This window comes from Pelodiscus sinensis, chromosome 30 (genome assembly GCF_052426305.1).
Source record: "Pelodiscus sinensis isolate ZL-2025 chromosome 30, ASM5242630v1, whole genome shotgun sequence".
Taxonomy (NCBI): domain Eukaryota; kingdom Metazoa; phylum Chordata; order Testudines; family Trionychidae; genus Pelodiscus; species Pelodiscus sinensis.
Genome location: NC_143081.1, coordinates 8999982 through 9020578, shown reverse-complemented (window position 1 = coordinate 9020578; position 20597 = coordinate 8999982). Strand labels below are relative to the sequence as shown.

General features: G+C 57.5%; 2 non-coding genes, 1 pseudogene and 2 gene segments (V, D, J or C); all 5 read left to right on the top strand.

Annotated features, from left to right (window-relative positions):
- Window positions 1-147: 147 nt before the first annotated feature.
- Window positions 148-311, top strand: LOC142821404 (U1 spliceosomal RNA). The gene has a single exon (XR_012898178.2). It is a non-coding gene; the product is annotated as a U1 spliceosomal RNA (small nuclear RNA).
- Window positions 312-4304: 3993 nt separating this feature from the next.
- On the top strand, window positions 4305-4445 carry LOC149521154 (U4 spliceosomal RNA). Its single transcript, XR_016348115.1, has one exon. It is a non-coding gene; the product is annotated as a U4 spliceosomal RNA (small nuclear RNA).
- Window positions 4446-8405: 3960 nt separating this feature from the next.
- LOC149521153 (Ig heavy chain V region 3-6 pseudogene) lies at window positions 8406-8929 on the top strand (annotated as a pseudogene). Its single transcript, XR_016348092.1, has 2 exons — window positions 8406-8492; window positions 8574-8929. The product of XR_016348092.1 is annotated as an Ig heavy chain V region 3-6 pseudogene (transcript).
- Window positions 8930-14011: 5082 nt separating this feature from the next.
- LOC149521152 (Ig heavy chain V region 914-like) lies at window positions 14012-15511 on the top strand. The segment is given in 2 exon segments: window positions 14012-14126; window positions 14220-15511. Coding segments are annotated over 2 exon segments (372 nt in total).
- An 11-nt stretch (window positions 15512-15522) lies between these two features.
- LOC142821325 (Ig heavy chain V region 3-like) lies at window positions 15523-17557 on the top strand. The segment is given in 2 exon segments: window positions 15523-16434; window positions 16526-17557. Coding segments are annotated over 2 exon segments (465 nt in total).
- Window positions 17558-20597: the final 3040 nt, after the last annotated feature.

Below are 20597 nucleotides of genomic sequence, written 5' to 3'. Positions count from 1 at the left end.
GGTCGGGGAAATGGGGGGGTCGGGGGAGGCAGCTGGCAGCAGCGGGAAGCAGTGCCGGCGGGGTTGTTTGGAGGCGGAGGTGGGAGCCACCGTGATGTGAGAGTTCGGGGCGCTTGAGGGCTGGTGGGGGCTCTGAGACAAGACTTTATACTTACCTGGCGGGGGAAATACCACGCTCAGGAAGGTGGTTTTCCCAGGGTGAGGCCCATCCATTGCACTGCGGGTGCGCTGACCCCTGCGATTTTCTCAAAGAGCGAAAACTCGACTGCACAATTTGTGATAGTGGGGGACTGCGTGCGCGCTTTCCCCTGGTTTTGTTGTTGAAAGAAAGATCATCTTGTTCCGAGATCACAGAACTAAACCGAGAGGAACGATTCTTATTTATCTTGCAGATAAATACTGTGAAATAGGTTTTTTTAACGGCCAACCCTGTCGGAATGTGTAAAGCGGGGCGGTGTTTGATGCTGGGGGTTGTGTTTTCTTCCCTTTGAAACTTGTACTCGAGGTTCAGTTTCTCATCCCTGTTAAGCATCATCAGTTTATTTCCCTGCTGGGTTGGGCTCGTTGCTTGTTTCTGTTCCTTTGTATCTCTCTTGTCGGTAGGACAATGGTCTGACCGAAACCGCGTGTTTCTCTTACCCTCTGGGAAGTTCTGGTCCAAGCTGCAAGCTCCCCGCCCCCACTCACTCACCTCTGCGCCTGGCTTGGATGTTGGCCACCCCCGAGAAACGCAAACATTTAGGAAAACGAAGGTCGAAAGAAACTGCCCGGGCCGCTGTCAGGGCGGGGGAGTGATCAAACAAAGCGGCCCAGTCCAGGATCTCTCTGTCCTCTCATGGGTATTCGGGTCTCCGAACTCAGCCGTGGGTTCAAATCCCGCTCCGGGCACCGCCTTTGCTTCCTGTGCGGGGAAGTAACCGCATGTCCATGTCCCCCTTTCATTGCAAGGACACGCGCTTAGGAATCTGCCGGTTCGGGGCACCTGTGGCTCCTTCCCCAGAGAGTCCCTGGTTTCTCTATCACATCTCTGGGTACTAAAGAGCGAACGAACCGGCCCCTGCTTTGCATGCCGCGCGCGCTATGCAAATGAGGGGTTTGTTTCCTCTCCAGCACAGACTATTTCTTGTTCCGCGGCTCCTCCCAACGCCCAGCCCGTGTCGCTCCCTCCGGGTCTCGGTGCCTGTGTCTGTCTGGCTGCCCAGCGGGGAGATGAAATTCCTGCTCCCGTCTCTCCTGCTCTGTGCCCTGGCGGCAGGTAAGTGCCTCGGCGCGAGCTGTCTCTGCCCCGCGGAGCGCGCCGCGCCCCGCGCTCTGGCTGAGGTTTCTCCTGGCTCTTTGCAGGTGGCCGCTCCCAGGTGACACTGCGGCAGCCCGGAGCCGCCCAGGTGAAGCCTTCGCAGACCCTGAGCCTCACCTGCTCCGTGTCCGGATTCTCTCTCACCACTAGCGGCATTGGAGTGGGCTGGATCCGACAGCCCCCAGGGAAAGGACTGGAGTGGCTAACCACTGTGTTCTGGGGTGATGACAAGTTAACTACAACGCGTCCCTGAAAAGCCGCTTGAGCATCTCCAGGGACACGCCGAAGGGCGAGGTGTATTTGGAAATGAGAAGTCTGGAAGCCGGAGACAGTGGCACCTATTACTGTGACGTAGTGGGGGTATCGGGCTGCTGTCTATGCTGGCTCTGTGGTAACCCCCACTGGCTGCTGTCGGTACCACGGCCCAGCGACACAGAGGATGAGTCATTATGCAAAGGGATCTCTCAACCTGTCTGACCAGCTACCCCCCAGGGAGAGGAACAAAGGAAGGTGGAATGCCGCTGCTGGCTGGGGGCAGGGCTGGAAGAGAGTTAGTTAGGTTCTGTCTGGGATCATGGAGGAAGCCGCCTAAGCAACAGGCTGGAGGGTTTAGAAGCCCAGAACCCCCTGTAACCTGATGACATCTGTGCTGTGCTATATCCTGGAGAAGCAATAAACTCCCTCTATTCTACTGGCTGGTGGAGTCTGTTCGTGCCATTCCGGGGGTGTAGGAGGTGGGGGAACCCCAACGCGCCGTCACAACCTATTACTGCATCAGGCTGCACAATGACACAGAGCCCAGCAGGGACTCACACAAAAAGGGGAAGCGGATTCCTAACAGTTCAGCGAGGCCAGATCAGCTCAGATCAAAGAGATTTCCCCAACCAACCTCCCTGTCAACGAGAAGAAAAAAGAAAGCGGAGGAAACGCAACTGGGCAGCTCTCCCTGAATAGCTGGAGTGGACATTTTTTTCCGAGAAAGAAAGAAAGAAAGAAAAGTTCAAGTGCAGATACATTTACAGAGGAGGAGTGTGGAGGAGGGAAGAAAGAAAGGGGGGAGGCAGAGATGAATTGTGGGGAGCGGGGTGTTCGGAGGCAGGCAGATGTGTGCGGGCAGAGGGGAGCAGATGCTGCTGCACATTCTTCCCAGCACACACACGGCAAGTAAGAAAACGGCGACCCTGGTTGCTAATGTTGCAGAAGTGACCTTGTCTCTCTCCTAACCTGTCACACGAATGTCCCTGACTCTGTTCACCTGCCACTAACCCGAACTCTCCGACTTCTAAAGCCCCTCTGGGGAGCAGGTGGAGTGAACAGTTCAATGGTGCACAGGTGTGAACAGGGCATCCCCGCATAAATGACCCCACCCGGTCACACACCCCTTTGTGGCTGTTCTCTCTCTAGGCATTTCCAATGCAGAGACACTTGCGGGAAATGGACTGTGGGTCTCTGCCAAGGAGTCTGTATTTTATAATTCACTAGCACTGCCCGACCGGTTGGGAGCTGGACACTCAGCGTGGCCTGGTTTGGAGCTGCAGTTGTGTTCGGGTTCTGTGCTGGGCGGTGCTGGCGGAGCAGGGACACATTCCAGGGAATGCCGAGAACGAGGGAGGTTTGGTGTCTATTCATTTATTTCCTCCCAGATACTCGCAGAGACAAACGGGCTGGTGCATTCTGCGCACCCCCCACAACTCACCACTGCTGTATCGCCTCCCTATAAACACCATTCCCGAGAACGCTCCCTCGGTCACTCGCTGGCCAGGTGCGCTGGGAATGGGAAAGGGGCGTTGGTCACATGCGGGTCCGATGGGAACTGGCGGCGCAGCGCTGCGAACGGGCGGTCGGAGTCCGATGGGGTCGGTGCTGCCCTTGGCGTGAGACCCGCTCCCACTGCGCGGCCATCCCCGCGCGTTTCCGCCGGAAGGGGCGGCCAGTGACGTTTCCGACAGTGGATCGGGACCCATCGCAGTGTCCCCGCATTGGAGTCACGTCCCGGAGGAGCATCCCGGGGCCGCTGCTGTCAGTGTCAATCCCGCGGGGAGGGGACGCGCCGAGATGCGGGCGGGCGGGGACTCAGCCGGACTAAGCGCTGCCCGGTCAGTGTCCGGGGCTGTGTCGCTGCTTCTCGGGGTTACGCGCTGTCTTGGGGGCTTCCCCGCAATCGCACGGTGAAAATCGGCCCCTGCTGCGTTTGTCACCTCCCGTGAGCCTCCCCTGGGGAGTGTCCAGCCCCTGCGCGATGGCTTCTCACAGGCAGGCGGAGCAATGTCCTGCGCTGCGCTGGGGCAGCGATCCCTGGGGACAGCTGCTGTGTGTGTAAATGGCGCCCCCTCTATGGAGGAGGATGCTGGACTTGGGGGTTCTCTGCCACTGTGGGGCCTATTTCTGATCCTCCCCAATTTCACATATCCCAGCAGAGTTCCTCCGGGCAGCATCTTCTGGCTCCCTGCCATCGCTTTGAGGAGCAGCGGGAGCTCTCCAGGGTCCTCTGCTCCGGTCCTCATCCAGCTCCCTTGTTTTGAACCTCTGACCAGCGCCCCCTGACCCTGTTTTTCATTATTTGTCCCCCGGAATCAGTTTATCCCTACGGCCAGTGGACCCTCCCGCAAGGCTGGGGCAGGGGCTCTTAGAACACTCCCGAGCTCAAGTGAGGTTTCAAATAGGCAAAGCCAGAAAGCGGTTGATGGCTGCGCCGGCCCCGCCATTTTCTGGAGCCGCTCCTTTCTCCGCTGCCTCCCGCCAGCCCTCTGGAGCCCACAGACTGGATCCCTCCCGCTGAAGAAAGTCTCACATTTCCATCGCGCTCCCAGAGGCCTCTGCGGCCAGAAGCGCTGGCACAGAAGCGCTGAACCCCGCAAGCCCGCTGGGTCTGGCTGGGCTGCCGGGGCTCAGGAGGCAGCGGTGCTGGGGCACTTTGTACCCGGCTTCCCGCCACGGTACCGGGCCTCGCCCTAAGCTGGGAGCCCGTAGCCTGCCCCGGGTGATGGCTCCGGGGGCTAGTTTCATTGTCTTTGCGCAGTGGCAATATCGTAACCGATGAGGTTAATCCGAGGTGTGATTATTGCTAATTGAAAACTTTTCCCAATACCCCGCCGTGACGACTTGAAATACAGTCGGTATCGGCAATTTTTGGCGGTCTCTGCGGAGGCTGGGCGATTTGGTTCAATGAAAGAAATGGTGTTTTCCGTGTTTGTACCAGTATTAATTATTCGTTATATCACTTGATTTTATGTTCTGGGGCCCTTAGAGCTGTCTCTCCACGTGATAGGGGGGGAGGTCTAGATTGGATATTAGTAAAAACTGTTGCCCTAGGAGGGTGGAGAAGCCCTGGGATGGGTTCCCTAGGGAGGTGGTGGAATCTCCATCTCTAGGGGTTTCTAAGTCTTGGTTTGACAAAGCCCTGGCTGGGTTAATTTGGTTGGAATTGGTCCTGCCTAGAGCGGGGGGCTGGACTCACTGACCTCCTGAGGCCTCTTCCAGCCCTGGGATTCTGAGATTCCACAGTGTGTTTGTGCGCATGCTTAGTGCCTAGCGGTGCTCCTGTGTTTGCAGCCCCAGCCATGTTCCTACCCACGGTAGCTGCGTGTCACAGGGCCTGGAGTCGGCTCACAGCAAGACTCTTGCTCTCTGCGTTATACGGGCAGGGTCGGACTTTAGATGGAGGCGGAGAACGTTGGATTTGCGTGAATGAATTAGGTCTGAAATCTCAAAGGTGCCTGAGGGAGCGAGGCGCTGCCTGGCTGCTCAGTCCCACCATGGCAGGAAGGACTCTGTCTAAACCCCCATCAGCGAGCGAACACACCAACATCTGGAGCGAACAAACCAACCCACAGAAGGAAACAAAAAAACCGTGTCCCCCGCAGAGATTTCAGTCCCAAGAGAGGAGGAACCAGCGACTCAGCTAGTGATTTATTTCAATTGAGTTTGGGCTTCCAAATACGTTTGGCAGTTGCACACTTTGCTGACTTGAATTCAGTGTCAGGGTGGGGGAGGGGAGAGAGTAGAGAGAGAGATCCCCACGTGGAGACAGAGCTCAGACCCTTTCTTCATTTATAGTCACGTTGGGAAGCCAGCATGCAGATCCCTGCCTCGCCAAAACCCTGGCCCCTTATTCCTGAAAACTGACCATTTATTCCTACCCTTTGCTTTCTGTCCTGTAACCAGGTATGAATCCCTGGGAGCGACCTTCCCTCTCATCGCACCACGACTAATTGTACTTGAGAGGTACAAACACACAAAGGTGCGATGTCCCTGTGTCACTGCGGCCCCGGACTGCATCCTCCCAGCGACACAAGCTGCCCCGCCCGCCCTGCCCAGCGCTCTGCCCTGCACCGAGGCTGCTTCTCACTTTCCGGTGCCAGGAACCCGCCTCTGGCTCCCCGCAGCCGCTATTCCCTCCTCAGCGGACACTCCCGGGAGAGTCTCACGTCTCCAGAAAGTTGCCCCCAGTGTCTGTATTTCCCAGCCGAGCCCAGGGCGCGAGGCAGCAGGCGCGGCTGGAAGATGGATTCAGAAACCGCAGTGCAGGGATCCGACCCCCAGTCCAGAGCTCCAATGAACCCGAATTGACTAGGGGTTACACGCTGGGACTTGCAGGGGAGTGTGACTGTGCTTCCCACCCCACACTGCTCCCTATCTAGAGATCTGTCCCGTTTATACCCTCTGGGTGCAGTCTGCATGCAAATCCCTGCCCGGGATTATGTAAATTTCAGCCTCTTGTGCTAGGAGCCTCAGTCTCTGCCCGGACACAGACCTGCCCGACCCTGCCCGCTAGAGAGTTTCACTCAGTACACGAAAGCGATAATGAAATTTCTGTGACTTTTCCTTGCCCTGTTCTCGGCCCCCTTCTATGATTGTGTGTTAGAGAGCGGGAGATTTGGGGACAGGTCCAGAGATTCATGGGCTGGCTCATTTCTACAGAGGTGTCGTTGCCTTTTTCCCACGTGTCCCAACTGGTCGCAGCCGGCCCGGGACAGGTGAAGGCCAGAGAGACCCTCGCCCTGAGCTGCGCTGTGTGCGGGGTCTCCGTGACTAGCAGCAGCTACGAATGGGAGTGGGCCCGGTAGCCCCCCGGGACAACGTTGGAGTGAGTAACTCGGATATATCCACAGAATGAGAACTAGGGGTTTGCCAGGTCTGGCCGACGAGCATTTTTATAGAAACGGCCAAGAACCAGGTCTCCCTACAGCTGCAGACACCGGCACCTCTTACTGCGTCAGAGATAGTGACACAGAGCGCAGCGGGGCTGGTACAAAAAGGGGATGCGGGTTGTCTGGAGTCACTGGGGCCCCGTCACACTCAGTCTGCATCAGAAGCTTCCGAAGGATTAATCAGACAAGAAGCCCGGTCCCCTTCCCCTCGCTCTGAACAGCGATCACGGAACCCTCATGGGCACTGGCTGCAGAGCGCAGCGCTGCCTTTCTCCCCGGGCAGCTTCGCCAGCCCCAGCTCACGAGGGGCTAAAAAATGTTACCCAAACCTTAAGGAAAAGAGAGCGAAATAGTGACACGAACCCTGCGGCTGCTCGTACACAAACCAGCGCTGCGGAAGTTCCCGCGTCTGCCGCACGAGGGCAGCAGAGACACGCGCAAAACAGCCCTGCGTGAGGCGCACGAGAGCAAAGGCAGGTCAGGATGGAACGTTCTGACGTCACGGATTAACTCTTTCGGGTCCTCAATACGCCCTCTGAGTTGAAAGAAAGATGCAGTTTGTGCGGTGCAGGGACAATCCTGGAAACTGGCTTCAAACCACAAATAAACAAACCTCCTGTCCCCGATGCGTCACAGGCAAAAGCAAATGGTCAAGTTACATGAACCTTAAGGAAAAAGAGCGAAATAGTTCCCACGCTCACCAATGGGACAGAGCCACACGAGGGCAGCAAAGTGTCACGTTTGAGCACGAAGCTCGAGTAGAGAGTTAAAATGCTTCTTTCAGGCGAGGGGCTGGAGCCGAGATCCTGGTGCCAGTTCCAGGTTACACCCCTGTTACGCCGACCCAATGTGACCAGAGAATGCAATGAAAGCTCTCGTAGCCCAGTTAAAGTGTCACAAACCCTTCTGCCAGCATGTGGTTATGGGGGGAAAGAACAGCGGCTAAAACCCGCCAGAAACGGAGACTCTTGTCCTTGGGAATATCAGGCTGAGATTTGCTAAGATCTCTAGGGTATCTGATGTGACGACGCGTTGGGGTTCCCCCGTCTCCTGCACCCCCGGAATGGCACGAACAGACTACACCAACCAATAGAATAGAGGGAGTGTATTGCTTCTCCAGCATACAGCACAGCACAGATGTCATCTGGTTACAGGGCAGGCCTAGGATGTCTCAGCCCCCCTTGATATGGGGGGTCCGGCTTCTAAACCCCCCAGCCTGTTGCTGAGGCTGCTTCCTCCATCCTCCCAGACAGAAACTAAACTAACTCTCCTCCAGCCCTGCCCCCCAGCCAGGGCAGCATCCACCTTCCTTTGTTCCTCTCCATGGGGGTTAGCTGGTCAGACAGGTTGAGATACCCTCTTTGCATAATGACTCATCGCCTGTCTTGCTCGGTGGTGCTACAGACAGTGGCCAGTGAGTTAGCAAGTTACCCCCCACTACGTCACACCTGGGGCCAAGATTCCCGTAATAAGGCAATAGAAACATTTAACAGCCTACCTAGCTACGAACCTGTCCCTCCAATTAATAATCCATAACCAATAAGAGGCGTCAATAATCAATAAGGGTTGAGTTTGGGACGCATACGGCATCAATGTTTGGGGGGTTTGAAACAGGAAAGGATTCAGAATAAGTGGAGTCCCAGGGCCCAAAATTTGTTTTCTAAGGCGCCTGATTTGTTTCCGCGAATGAACGGACATTAAAAATTAATGAGACAGACAGAAGCGGGGTGAGCGACTTTAATTCACTCTGGGCTTTTGTGTTTCCTGCTTTAAAGCAACGAGCAACTATGTGTGGCTGTGGCTGTGTGTGTGAGTGAGAGTGAGAGACTCTGTCCAATAAGGAGGCAGAGGGACCTTTTGTTCGTCACCTTCTAGCTCCTCCATTGGGCGCTGCCTCCTTATGCAAATCCCCGCCCCTGTGTCTCGGCTAAAGTAGGGGACCCCGGGAGCGCACAACATCTGTGTCCTCAGGCGCCGAGCTGTTCCCTTCTAGTGCACCATGAACACCTCGCTCTTCCCGCTGCTCCTCCTGGCCCTGGTCCCGGGTGAGTCTCGGAGGGAGACGGCGGGGCTTGGGGCGGGCGGGACAGGTGGGTTTGAGTCTGACCGATCCCTGCTTTTCCCAGGTGCCTTCTCCCAACTCCGGCTCCAGGAGTCCGGCCCGGGCGTGGTGAAGCCCGGAGAGACCCTCACACTCACCTGCTCTGTCACCGGGGGCACCGTCACCAGCAGCAACTACTGGAACTGGATACGGCAGGCCCCGGGCCAGGGGCTGGAGTGGATGGGAGCATGGAGCGGGAGCACAGACTACAACCCGTCCCTGCAAGGCCGCATCAGCATCACCGTGGATTCTTCCAGCACCAAGTATTATCTGCGACTCACCTCGCTGACAGCTGCGGACACCGCCAAGTATTTCTGTGCCAGAGACACAGTGACACGGAGCGAAGCAGGGACTGACACAAAAAGGGGAAGCGGATTCTGAGCAGGGCAGTGAAGCCAGAGGAGCAGGGAGAGCTGAGCCCAGAGTTCCTCCCACATTGACAGGGCTGAGTCCTGCGGGAGGGAGCAGCAGGAAATGCCCCCCCCCAATTCTCCCCCCCCCCACACACACACATACTGGCACGCAGGGGATACTGGAATGTGAACTCCTTGATATAAATCCCCTTTTCCTGAGGACACAGACTCATGGGACTGGAAGGGGCTTAGAGAGACCATCCAGTACAGCCCCCTGCACTCCTGGCAGGGCTCAGTGTTATCTAGACCGTCCCTGACAGGTTCCCTTTGCCGCAGCTGGGGTTGGAACCAGCAAAACTCTTAATTCCATTCAGACACAAAACTGGTTTGGAATTCATTGCAGCCCGTCGGGGCTGGGCTGCTGGGTAAATCAGGCCATGGCTGTGACAAGGGGAGCTGCTGCGCTGGGACATGGCTGAGCTCGGCCCTCGGTAAGGTGGGGACATGGGAGCGGAGACTTGTGTCGGTCTGGCCCCTACTGTGGGGAGTGAACCCTGCGGGACCTGGCTCCGAGCTGTTCGGAGAAAACGGTTTTTAAGGGGGTATTGAACGCTCTGGGTCGATTCATCCTCCTTAATCCGGCCCTGGCTGTCGGATGGGTGAAGGAAAGATTCGCGGAATCAAACACTAGCACTGCGTGACTATTCCCATGTGCTTGTGTCATACGGTGTGTGACAGATCCAGCAGACAGACAGACCTTCAGCGATTTCCCAGCTGCCCATTGGCCGGCGGGCGGAGCAAACAGCAGCGGGACATTCTGTGTCCAGCCGGACTCTGGAACCCCCCTGCCAGGAGACAGAACAGCGCGACGCTGCGTCACACCCGCCTGGGCCCCCCCGTTCTATTGGCCCCGCCCCCGGACCATTGCCTTGCAACTCACCACAAACCACCGCACCGCTGTAGGGAGGGTGACTGTGTGTGTCCATTGGCGGCGCTGTGCAAGGGCGGGGAGAGGCTCAAAGAGAGGCTCCACTTCGGCTTCCCCGAGCAACTCCAACTTTTAAGAAAACTGTGGCTGTCCATTGCGACTTCAGGGTGGCCAAGCGATCTAAGGCGCCAGGCTCAAGTCTCTGTCTTCCTAAAGTGGGTTTTCTGATCCCCTGAGGGAGGCGTGGGTTCAAATCCTACTCACATCATGGCTTTTGTTTTCTATGTGGAGAAGCGACCTCATTTCAATGTCTCCCCTAAGCACCTACCTAGGGCTTCCCTAGTGGCAAGAGAAGTTGGAGTGACTTCAGATAGCTTCGGGAACTGTCCATTCAGGACACCTGGATGGATAAATGTTGCTCTGCCTTCGAGTAGGTCTGGAAGTCTTGAGGGAAATGTCTGCACTTTGGAAACCGTGGGGGTTGTCTTGGACCATAAACTAGAACAGACGCCATGGATTAGCTGGACAAAGCGCCTTTCTTGTAAGCAGAAGATCCTGAGTTCAACTTCCAGTGATGCCTTACTATGACCTTTGATCTTCTCTGCTCATCTTCTCCAATCCGCCTCCGGGAAAAAGAAGAGGCCCTCAATGGCCATCCAAGTAACGGCTTGCAAAGAAAAAGGTTTATAGGAGAGGACCACTGGAAAGAATGAAACCACAAGCCTAGAGCTGGTGAAAAGACTGCTGGGACAGGCAGTGGCAAGGCAGATCCTCTGACTGAAAGTGCTGGGAGATGAGAGCCACAGCTGCCCTTGTGATTGCCTGCAGGTGTCAGTACCCTGAGAGTGCAACCTCTGCAGATCGGGCAGCAATGGAGAGTTTCTCACCTCCCTTTGGACGGTCAAAGGCAATACATGGAGCATTTGGGAGAACAGTCCCAGAGGGAGGTATCAGGGCTAAGCTGGCCAAGGCACCTGCCAGGTGAGGTGGAGGGGAGGGATGCAGCTCCCACTGATGCCTGGACAAATGTGTCTGCTCTTTCCACCATTTCCTCCATCTCTTGAGGAATCAGACAGTTCTGCGCCTGTCCAGCCATGCAAACGTTGGCAAAAGATCCCGGCAGTTTTCTTCTCACCAGACTCAGGAGGCGGCACCTGAGAAACATGGAGAGAAGGAAAAAAGGCCCCGTGGGATCCTGCAGCCAGAGAGCTAAGCCCTAAGCCCTGTAGGGCCGGAGCTGGGCACAGACAGGTCTTTCCAAAGGCCTTTCACTCGCTGGGTGCAGAGTTCCAAGCGTTTGATGCCTGCAGCCCTGGAGGCCTCCTGCTCGGCATCTCCGCCTTGTCTCAGGGAACATCTGCAGGGGCTGTTGAAAGGCTGTGAGGGGATCCCCGGGATGCTGCCTGAGCCGTGGGGCCACTGACCCCTGGATCCCCCCAAACTTGGGCTCCTCTCGCCCTGTGATGCTATGACAAGTGGCAAATCTCTGGCAGGCGTTGCCCTTGCCCAGACACCTACAGGTGGCACTCACCCAACTCAGTCACATGGATGCTTTTCCCAGCCACTCATTAAACTAATGATGGAGCCTCCTGCCAATTTCCCCAGCTCTGTAGCTGAGTATGCCAGGACTGGGCCATCTTGCCCTAGTCAGACGTCTGGTCAGTGTGAGTTCATTGTCCAGATTTCCCCTCATGGGACTTAACCTGCATGAGTTTATCCAGTTCTTTATTGAATCCTGTTCAAATCCGGGTCTTCACAAATTCCTCTGTCAAGGAGTTCCACAGACTGACTATGCGCTGTATGATGAAAAACTTCATTTTGTTTGTTTTAAACCTGCTACCTGTCCATTTCATTTGGTGCCCCATAGTTCTTGTGTTATGTGAAGAAGTAAATAATTTTCCTAATTTACTTTATCTGCACCAGTCATTAATTAGAAACGTCTATCATGTATAATATCATAAGATATGACAAGTCTCCTTATTTCTGTTGCCCTTTGATGAACTTTTTCCAATGCCAAGAGGGTTTTTTTTAGATGAGGCGACCACTTCAGCATGGAGTATTCAAACTGTGGGCACCTACTATGGGATAATATAGAGACAATAAGATGTCCTATTCTGCTAGTATTTATTTTGTTTGTTGATTGCTGGGGCACATTGAGGGGTTGTTTTCTGAGAAGTAGCCAACTATGGCTTGTTGTAAGGACATTCAGTTTCATTTAGTGTCTGTGTGTTACTAATTCTTTATAGTACATATAGGGATCCGTTGCTGAAATCAGTGCTCTCAGCATTTTGTGTTTGTGTACGAAAACGTGCATTCCCCTCCCCTGAAGAGCACTTTCTTTGAGCCAGAGCATTCATAACAGAAAATGTATCCAATGTTGCCTAAAGAAGACATCGCTCCTGTGAGAGTTTCTGTGGTGTAGCCTTTTACATCCTTATTGTGCTCCCTGGAGCTAGAATAGCCCAATGATTGAGGGGCCATCCCCGGGCCAGGAGTTGGAGCAGAGGCCAAGAATTGGAGGGATTGGGGGTGGAGCCAGCCAAGGGTAGAGGAGTCTGAGGGGGGTCACACAGCCCTTTCTCACTGGAGCTCCCCAGGCCTGGTCTGGGGGCAGTTGGCAAAGGAGAGGGCCATGCAGGCCTCCCCTGCTGGTGCTCCCTGGTCCTGACCCAGGAGTGGGAGAAAGAGGGCTCAAGCACATCTCCCCCATCAGCACTCCCAGGCTCAGCCGGGGGAGGGGGGTACACAGGATGACTAGCTGTAGCTAGATGCGGCAACCAAGAGCTGCTGGTGAAGGGGCCGCCTATGGGTGCTGCAGGCCATGGCGGTGATGCCTGGCCAGGTGGTGCTGGGGGCGGGGAGGCACAGCTGTAGGACCGGTGGTCTTTCTCTCACCTCCAGCACTGGGACCAAGGGCTGGGGGAGGCGCTTGGGGCAGAGGGGCCAGTGGCAGGCAAAATGGTGAGCTCTGCCCCCAGCTGGCCTCTCCCTGACACTGCAGGATTTGTCCCCTGCACTCACTGCCCCCAGTGGTGACTGTGGGTGTGGCATCCCTCCTCTCTCGGCTCCCTCCCTTTCCATCTTTTGGAAAACAATCAAATTCCAGGCACGTCCCGTTTTCCTGGCACAACCAAACCCTGACAATAGACGAAGAGGAAGCTGCCTACCGACACGGAACCCAGATTCCAATTTTGTTTCGGATCACAATGGAATCAGTCCAGAAATGAGAGACGTTGCCTCTTTAATTTACTCATCTCATTTGACAGAGACGCAAAATCCCAGGCTCTGGAATCGCTCTGCCCACGGCAGCCGCGAGGGGGCAGTAGAGAAACAGGCTCCGGGCTCAGGCACCTGGGTGAATGTAACACAAACCTCCCACCTGTGCTAACCTATCCCTTGCCGGGCAATGTCTCGCCTTGGGTGCAGCGATCCATCGCCTCCTCCCGGAACCTCAATCCGGGGCGAATCCCGTTCAGAGTCACCCTCCCCACCAAGGTCTGGCACTTTGGCTCCCCCAAGCTGGGAGTTGACAAAGGGACTCGGGATTGTTTTCCCTCAGCTCAGCTGGTGTCAGGGGGCGGAGCTGAGACCTCCCGGGCCGCCCGCAATAAGGTTCCACAATTTCACGCTGTCACCCTGGAGATAAAAGACCCCGCACCTCGGCCATTGATGACGTCACTCAGCCTAGCGCGGGCACCCAGGACAATGGGGACAGTCACGTGTCTAAGGGCTGTAAAATAGGGCGGGGCCAATCGCTCAGAGACAGGCTAATGCGCAGGGGGACGCAGTGCAGGGGAGGGGTCGGGGGTACGAAGGACACCGAAGGGTTCCCACTGAGACAGGGCCCGATGCGTCTCTGGGGCTCCTGTGAAATCCCCGCCCTAAATTAGGCATCAACTGAATTGCACATGGCGGGTTTGTATCATTGTGTCAGGTCAGGGGAAGGGGGGGGGGCGATCCCTTCGCTTCTCCCTTGGGGAAAATCATCTTGCGGATCCGCCGACCAGGCGCTGCGCGCCCATCCCGAGGGCAGGTCCGAGACGCGCTCTATAAGGCCAGGAAACATCCCTCGCAGTAACCGAGAAGGAGCGTGTCTCTTATAGTCGTGGGGGTATGCAAATGAGGGAGTCAGCGTCCTGTTTAAATCTGTCCCTGCCTCTGCCCAGGCTGCACCCGCAGAGACGATCCGAAGTCCCCTGGGTCTGGGCAGGGAGCAGCCAGTCCCCTTGAAGGTCCTTGAACAGCAGAAACATGAAAAAGTTTCTCCTTTTGCTTGTCGCCGTAGCCGCTTTGCGAGGTATTTTAATCCTCTGAATAACGGGAAGAGTCGGGATAATGGCGTGTTATAGCTGCTTTAATTCCTCTATTAACAACCGCTCTTTATTCCCAGGTGCCCGGTCCCAGGAGCTGGTGGAGTCCGGAGGGGATGTGAAGAAGCCCGGAGACTCTCTGCGCCTCTCCTGCAAAGCCTCCGGCTTCACCTTCAGCAGCTATGGGATGAGCTGGGTCCGGCAGGCTCCTGGGAAGGGGCTGGAGTGGATCGCTGCTATCAGCTACGATGGGAGTAGTACATACTACCCTGATGCCGTGAAAGGCCGATTCACCATCTCCAGGGACAACTCCAACAACCTGCTGCACCTGCAAATGACCGGCCTGAAGCCCGAGGACACCGCCCGCTATTACTGTGCGAGACACAGTGAGGAGAAGCCGGTCTGAGCCCAGACACAAACCTCCCCCTGCAGTGAGCAGCGAAGCCGTTTGGCGCTGGGGGCGCCCAAGCTCCATGCATGGAAATGAAACCGAGTTCAGAGAGAGGCTGGGAACAGAAAACCCCTTTCACTGGCGTTCTCAGCCCTCCGCCTTGAGGGGCGGCAGCTCCCGGGACAGGGCTGCTGGGACTGGGACCGGGATATCAGGGCGGTTCCACCCGGCTCACAGAGAACAGCTCCTCCTTCCAGAGCCGGGTCACCGTCTCCGCTTCCCCCTCCCAAGAACCAGGTCTCCCTGCAGCTCCGCTCGCTGACAGCTGCGGGCACCGCCCCCTATTGCTGCGCCCGGAGACACACAGCGACACAGAGCGCAGCGGGGACCCAGCCAAAAAGGGGAAAATTCTCACTGGATTCTCCGGACTCTCTCAGCTAGGGAGAGCGAAGCAGACGCCGCATTTTTACTAGCTGGGAGTGAAGGGGCAGCGCGCGGTTTCGGGATCCAGCTGCTTCTCTCTGTCCCCAACAGGCTCCTGGGGTCGGTGCTAGACGCTCTTGGAACCTTGACACGGGACCTTCTGTGACTGGAACCTCTGCCCTGGGCCTGGAGCCCCGCAACCCCCGGGCAGCGTCACCTCCCGCTGCGGGCTGGGCCCCGCGCAGACACGGCCCCAGTCCCGCCCACAGCGCAGTCAGCGACAGCTGGAGAGTTGGGTCAGGGCTGGGATTTCCGAACAGACCCATCAGTCAAGGCGCCTTCCAGCTGCTGTGAGGGGGGAGGCTGAGCTCGCGCCCCACAACACACAATGCGAAATTCTTTGCACAAGGATAAACAGCCCCGCTGTGGCCCTGCCTCACTGACTCTCTCCAGGGCTGGCCCCGAGGCCGGTTGCGGGACCTAGAGGCAGAGACCAGTGGAGCGGGCTGGAAAAAGTCAGAAAGAGACCCCTGGGCACTTGGGATCCGATCCTATTGGTGAGGGTCCACTGGGGCGGATCAGGCGGGGATGGGGTTTTGCATGAGGGCTCCTGCCCGGGGCTGCTCCTTCTACTTTCGTGTCCCTCGGGCTGGCCGGTCCGGGCCTCTGTCTCTAGCGAGGGCGGCCCGGCCCTTCTCACACTGGTTCCCACCCCAGAGCCAACTCCCTAGCTTGCCCGCCATGGGGCGTCTGGCTTCCGGCAGTGACGCGGACCCTGCATTGCGCTCCATGGCCGAGGCGATCCGGGCAGATTTAGTGGCTGAGACAGGAATTCTCGAAGGAGCCCAGTGAAGTGGGGGCCCGAATCCGCCCCGCAGCTTCGCTGCTCCCGGGCACCTCGACTCCGTCCCGCCCCTGCCTGTGGGGCGAATGCGGCCCGAGAGCGGGAGACCGGTGCCCGCAAACCCCTGACCCCGCAGGCCCCGAGAGCCGCATCCTCATCGGCCTCAGTCTCCACCCAAAGGGTCTGGTCTCGGGCGGGTCCCGAAGCCCCTTGGAACCAGTCGGGCCCCGGCCTGTCAGCGCATGCGCTGTGCCCGGCGCTTTGGAACCCAGGGAGGGGGCGGAGCCTACGGGCTGGTTCTTCGTTTCTTTATTACAGACAAGTGGTATCAGGGCTCCGCGCGGGGCCTGGACAAACGCCCCGCCCCCCTCTGACTGCCCGGTCCAGGCTTCCCATTGGCGCCGGGCAGAGAAGGGGTTTCAGACGCTTATAAGGAAGGGAAATGCAAATAGGAGAGACGGGCTCTTGTTTAAAGCTCCCCCTTTCTCTGCTCAAACAGCAGTGGGACCGACCATCCCCAACCGTCCCGCCCGGGCTGTGCAGCTCCCAGCCACCGCCCCCTGAGAAACTGCCACTCCGGCACCAGGAGAAATGGGACTTTGGCTCCATGTAGTTCTCTTGGCGGCAGCCCTGGCAGGTGGGTCCTACGCTAAATGCACTGGGCAGGCAGAACACAATGTACATGTTCTGTTTCCGCGCTAATATTTCTACCGCCTCTTTACCCCCAGGTGCCCGGTCCCAGGTGCGGCTGGTGGAGTCCGGAGGGGATGTGAAGAGGCCCGGAGACTCGCTGCTCCTCTCCTGCAAAGGCTCCGGCTTCAACTTCGGCGGCTACTCCATATACTGGCTCCGGCAGCCCCCCGGGAAGACGCTGGAGTGGGTCTCTCGTATTTACGATGACGGGAGCTCCGTGTCCTACGCCGACAGCGTGAAAGGCCGATTCACCATCTCCAGAGACAACCCCAACAAGCTGCTGTACCTGCAAATGACCGGCCTGAGGCCCGAGGACACCGGCCGCTATTACTGTGCCAGAGAGAACCACAGCGCGACATCCCCCTGCAAAAAACCCCGCCGCCAGCCCGTGAGCGAACAGCGGGGCGCTGCACAGACCCAGGGGATCTGGTTCATTTCACGCTTCTCCTACTGATTTCAGCAGACTCGATGGGTTCAGTCTTTTAATAAGATCGCTCCGCACGTGGATTTAATAGGGAAGCCTGGATGGGCCCCGACACAGAGAGGGAGGGGCTGATTCCGCCCTCAGCCTGCAGCCAGAAATTCTCAGCCTCGGGGGAAGGCCCGGCCGTGGGAACCGTGTTGGTGTTTGTTCCCCAACGCCAAGTCAGGAGCCGGTGGGAAGGTCCCCGGGGCCCAGAGCTGAGCCAAGGCAGCTGCAGGGAACACACAGAGCACTGGCCCCTCTACAGCCGCAGTGGCTGGGGGAGATGCGCATGTCAGAGCCTCTGTCACTGAGCTGCAGCTTCCTGTGCCCAGGGAGCCGGACACTGGAAGGGGGGAGATGGGGAAGGGCCGCGCTGTGGAAGTTGAAGGTTTCTCTGGCACCATAAAGTTGAATATTTTAAAAACGCTTCAGCTGGAAGGAGCCGAGCTCAACTGGTTAAAGCGCCCCTGCCTAATAAACAGGAGATCCTGGGTTCAACACCCAGTGGTGCCTTTCTATGGCCTCCGCTCACCTTTTCCAATGGCCTTCTGGGAAACAGAAGAGCCCTGATCAGGTCCCCCAGTAATGGCTTGTTGAGGAAAAGGCTGATTGGAGAGGAGCGTTGGAAAGAATAAAACCAGGAGCCTGGAGCTGGTGAGGAGGCTGCTGGGACTGGCATTGGCAAGGTAGCTGCTCTGACTGCAAGTGCTGGGACAGGAGAGCCAAATCCTCGTGATTCCCTGGGGGTATCAGCGCCCTGAGAGAGCAACCTCTGCAGACCGGGCAGCAATGGAGAGTGACTCTGCTCTCGCCTCCCTTTGGCCGGTCAAAGGCAACACGTGAAGCATTTAACACAGGCCTGGGCAAAACACCCTGGGCGGCCGAATCCGCCCCTCCCCCCACAAGCCACAGGATCCGGCCCACAAACGCATCAGGGAGCCTCACAGACTCCCTGCTTGCCCGGCGCTGTACGCCGCTCAAAAAAACCTGCTGCCCAGCCCCGAGGGCACCGCTGGGTGTTACTAAGCCGGATACACAGAGGGCGGGGGCAACCGTGTGAGCTGAGACCAAACCCGCCCCCAAAGTTCTAAGGGTGGCGCCCTAGTTTCTTAGCAACGAGACCAGACTCAAACGGAGTGACCCTGCTGGCTCCATCTGCCCGGGTAGCGCAGGTGCCTGGGTGCATTTACCCCAGCAGGGAGAGACCAGTTGTGATGGCGCATTGGGGTCCCCTGCCTCCTGCACCCCCGTAATGGCACGAACAGACTCCACCAGCCGGTAGAATACAGGTGGTTTATTGCTTCTTCAGGATACAGCACAGCACAGATGTCATCAGGCTACGGGGCAGGCCTAGGATGCCTCAGCCCCCCTTGATATAGGGCAGGGGGGTCTCGGCTTCTAAACCCCCCAGCCTGTAGCTGAGGCTGCTTCCTCCATGCTCCCAGACAGAAACAAACTAACTGTCCTCCAGCCCTGCCCCCCAGCCAGGGCAGACTTCCACCTTCCTTTGTTTCTCCCCATGGGGGGTGGCTGGTCAGACCAGTTTGGAGCCACCTTTGCATAATGACTCCCCCTTTTCCTGCTGGGTCTTGCTACAGACAGCAGAGGTCGCCACAGCCCTAGCAAGTTACCCCCACTACGTCACACCGGTGCATCTACCCTCGCGCTGTGACTCCCGCGCCTGCCCCTTCTGCTTTAAGCCTCCCTCTGTCTCCCTCGCAGGCAGTAGAGGGCGGAGCCCATAGCGAAGAAGCTGGAAGGCCGAGCCCTGGGCGAGGGCCGGGGACTAGAGGTGACTTTCTCCGGCACCGACTGGCCATTCGGAAGGGGTGCAATGTCTCCCGTTGTAAACGGACCGTCCCCGGGGCCTCTGCAGCTACTGAGGGTCACGTGGAACTTTTATCCCGCCCCGCAGCGCTTCTCCCCAGGCTGAGGAACCGGAGTCCAAACCCGCCCCACAGCACAGCCCCGACCCGCCACCTCCCGAGCCGTCCTGGGACAGGTTCTTCCCTTTCTCGTTGTCCAGATTGTCATGGTCTAGGAATGTCTCACTGATGTAACTGGTGGCTCGTTTGTACCATTGACACCGACCTCGGCAGTGGGGGTGGGGAGAGCGAGAGAGAGAGAGATGAGGTATATGGGGATAGATAGATAGATGGGTGTGGGGGAGAAAGAAAGAAAGAATGAGGGAGGGAGGGAGGGATGGGAAACCCAGCCTGAGGCTCTCCTTGGCTGAACACCGAGCGGCCACTCTCACCAGTGTGAGCTAAGCGGGCTGAGAGCTGAGGCAGCTTCAAGCCCCTGCACCGGCGCCAGCAGCAGAGGACGGAGCTTTGTGTCTGGGGCTCTTGCCTGTGACCTCGCCGGGGGCAGGGAGAGGAAGGGCTGTGGAGCTCTCCTGGGGACTGAACGGTCCTGGCTAGAGAGCCCCGCAACTCTGGCCATGGGCTCTGCAGGCTTCTCCCCACAGGGAGCAGCGGGCATGGAGGACTCCCAGCATGAGCCCCACCACTCACAGCTTCGAGGATGGGAGGGGGCGGGATCGTGTCTTCAGCCTGGTGGGTGCTGGGAATTCAGGGGCTGGCAGCACCAGGGGCAGTCAGGGATCGGGCTTCAGACCTGCAGACAGAAAGGGCTGCCCCCCCCTTGAAAAACCCTGCGTTAGAGAGGCCATGGGGAGGGGTGACACAAACCACTGACTCACCCCCAGAGCCGGACCCCTCTATCAGACACTGGCTACCCGTCCTCTTCCCGGCCTCTGCTGCCTGCCTGACAGCGCCACCTGCTGGCCACCGCCTGCCGCGTTCACCTGCCAGACACACACAGGAGGCTGCTGCGGCGGCACTGACAGAGACTGACCAGCAGGGGCAGCAAAAACACGAGACACTTTGCCTATTAAAACCTGCAGGAGGGTTTAGACAAGAGACTGTCCCATTAACAGTGGGCTGGATGGTCACCCTGGGGATCGCTGTTCCCGGCCAATGGGAGCTGCCACAGCACAGTTGTGGAGCCTTCTTCATCACACAATACCAGGTCAATCTCATGAGAGGTCCCTGAACATCTCCCCTGTATTCAGCAGGTGCAGCTGGAAAGTGGGATTCAAACCCCCACCAGCGTAGCAACCATGGACTCAGAAAAACTGTTCCCTGTGAAGAGCTCCCATCACTCCGCATTGAGTCTGAGTCACACGCTGGGACACGCAGGGGAGTGTGACTCTGTTTCCCACCACACACCGCTCCCTGCCTAGGGCTGTGCTCTGTTTATACTCACTGAGTGAAACCCACATGCAAATCCCTGCCCCGGAACTGCCTGGTTAAATACCAGCCCCTGGTTCTGGGAGCCTCAGTCTCTGCCCAGACACAGACCTGCCCGGCCCTGCCCGTTGGGAAATTTCACTCTTTACAGGAAAACAAGAATGACGTTTCTGTGGCTTTTCTTTTCACTGCTCTCGGCTCCCAGCTGTGAGTGTTTTAGAGAGAATTGGGGAAAGGGCCAGAGATTCAATGACTGGCTAATTTGTTCCCTGTTTTCTTTCCCTTTTCCCAGGTGTCCTCTCTCAGGTGCAGCTGGTCCAGTCCTGCTCGGGGGCGGTGAAGCCCGGAGAGACCCTCACAATGGGCTGCGCTGTCTCCGGGTTCTCC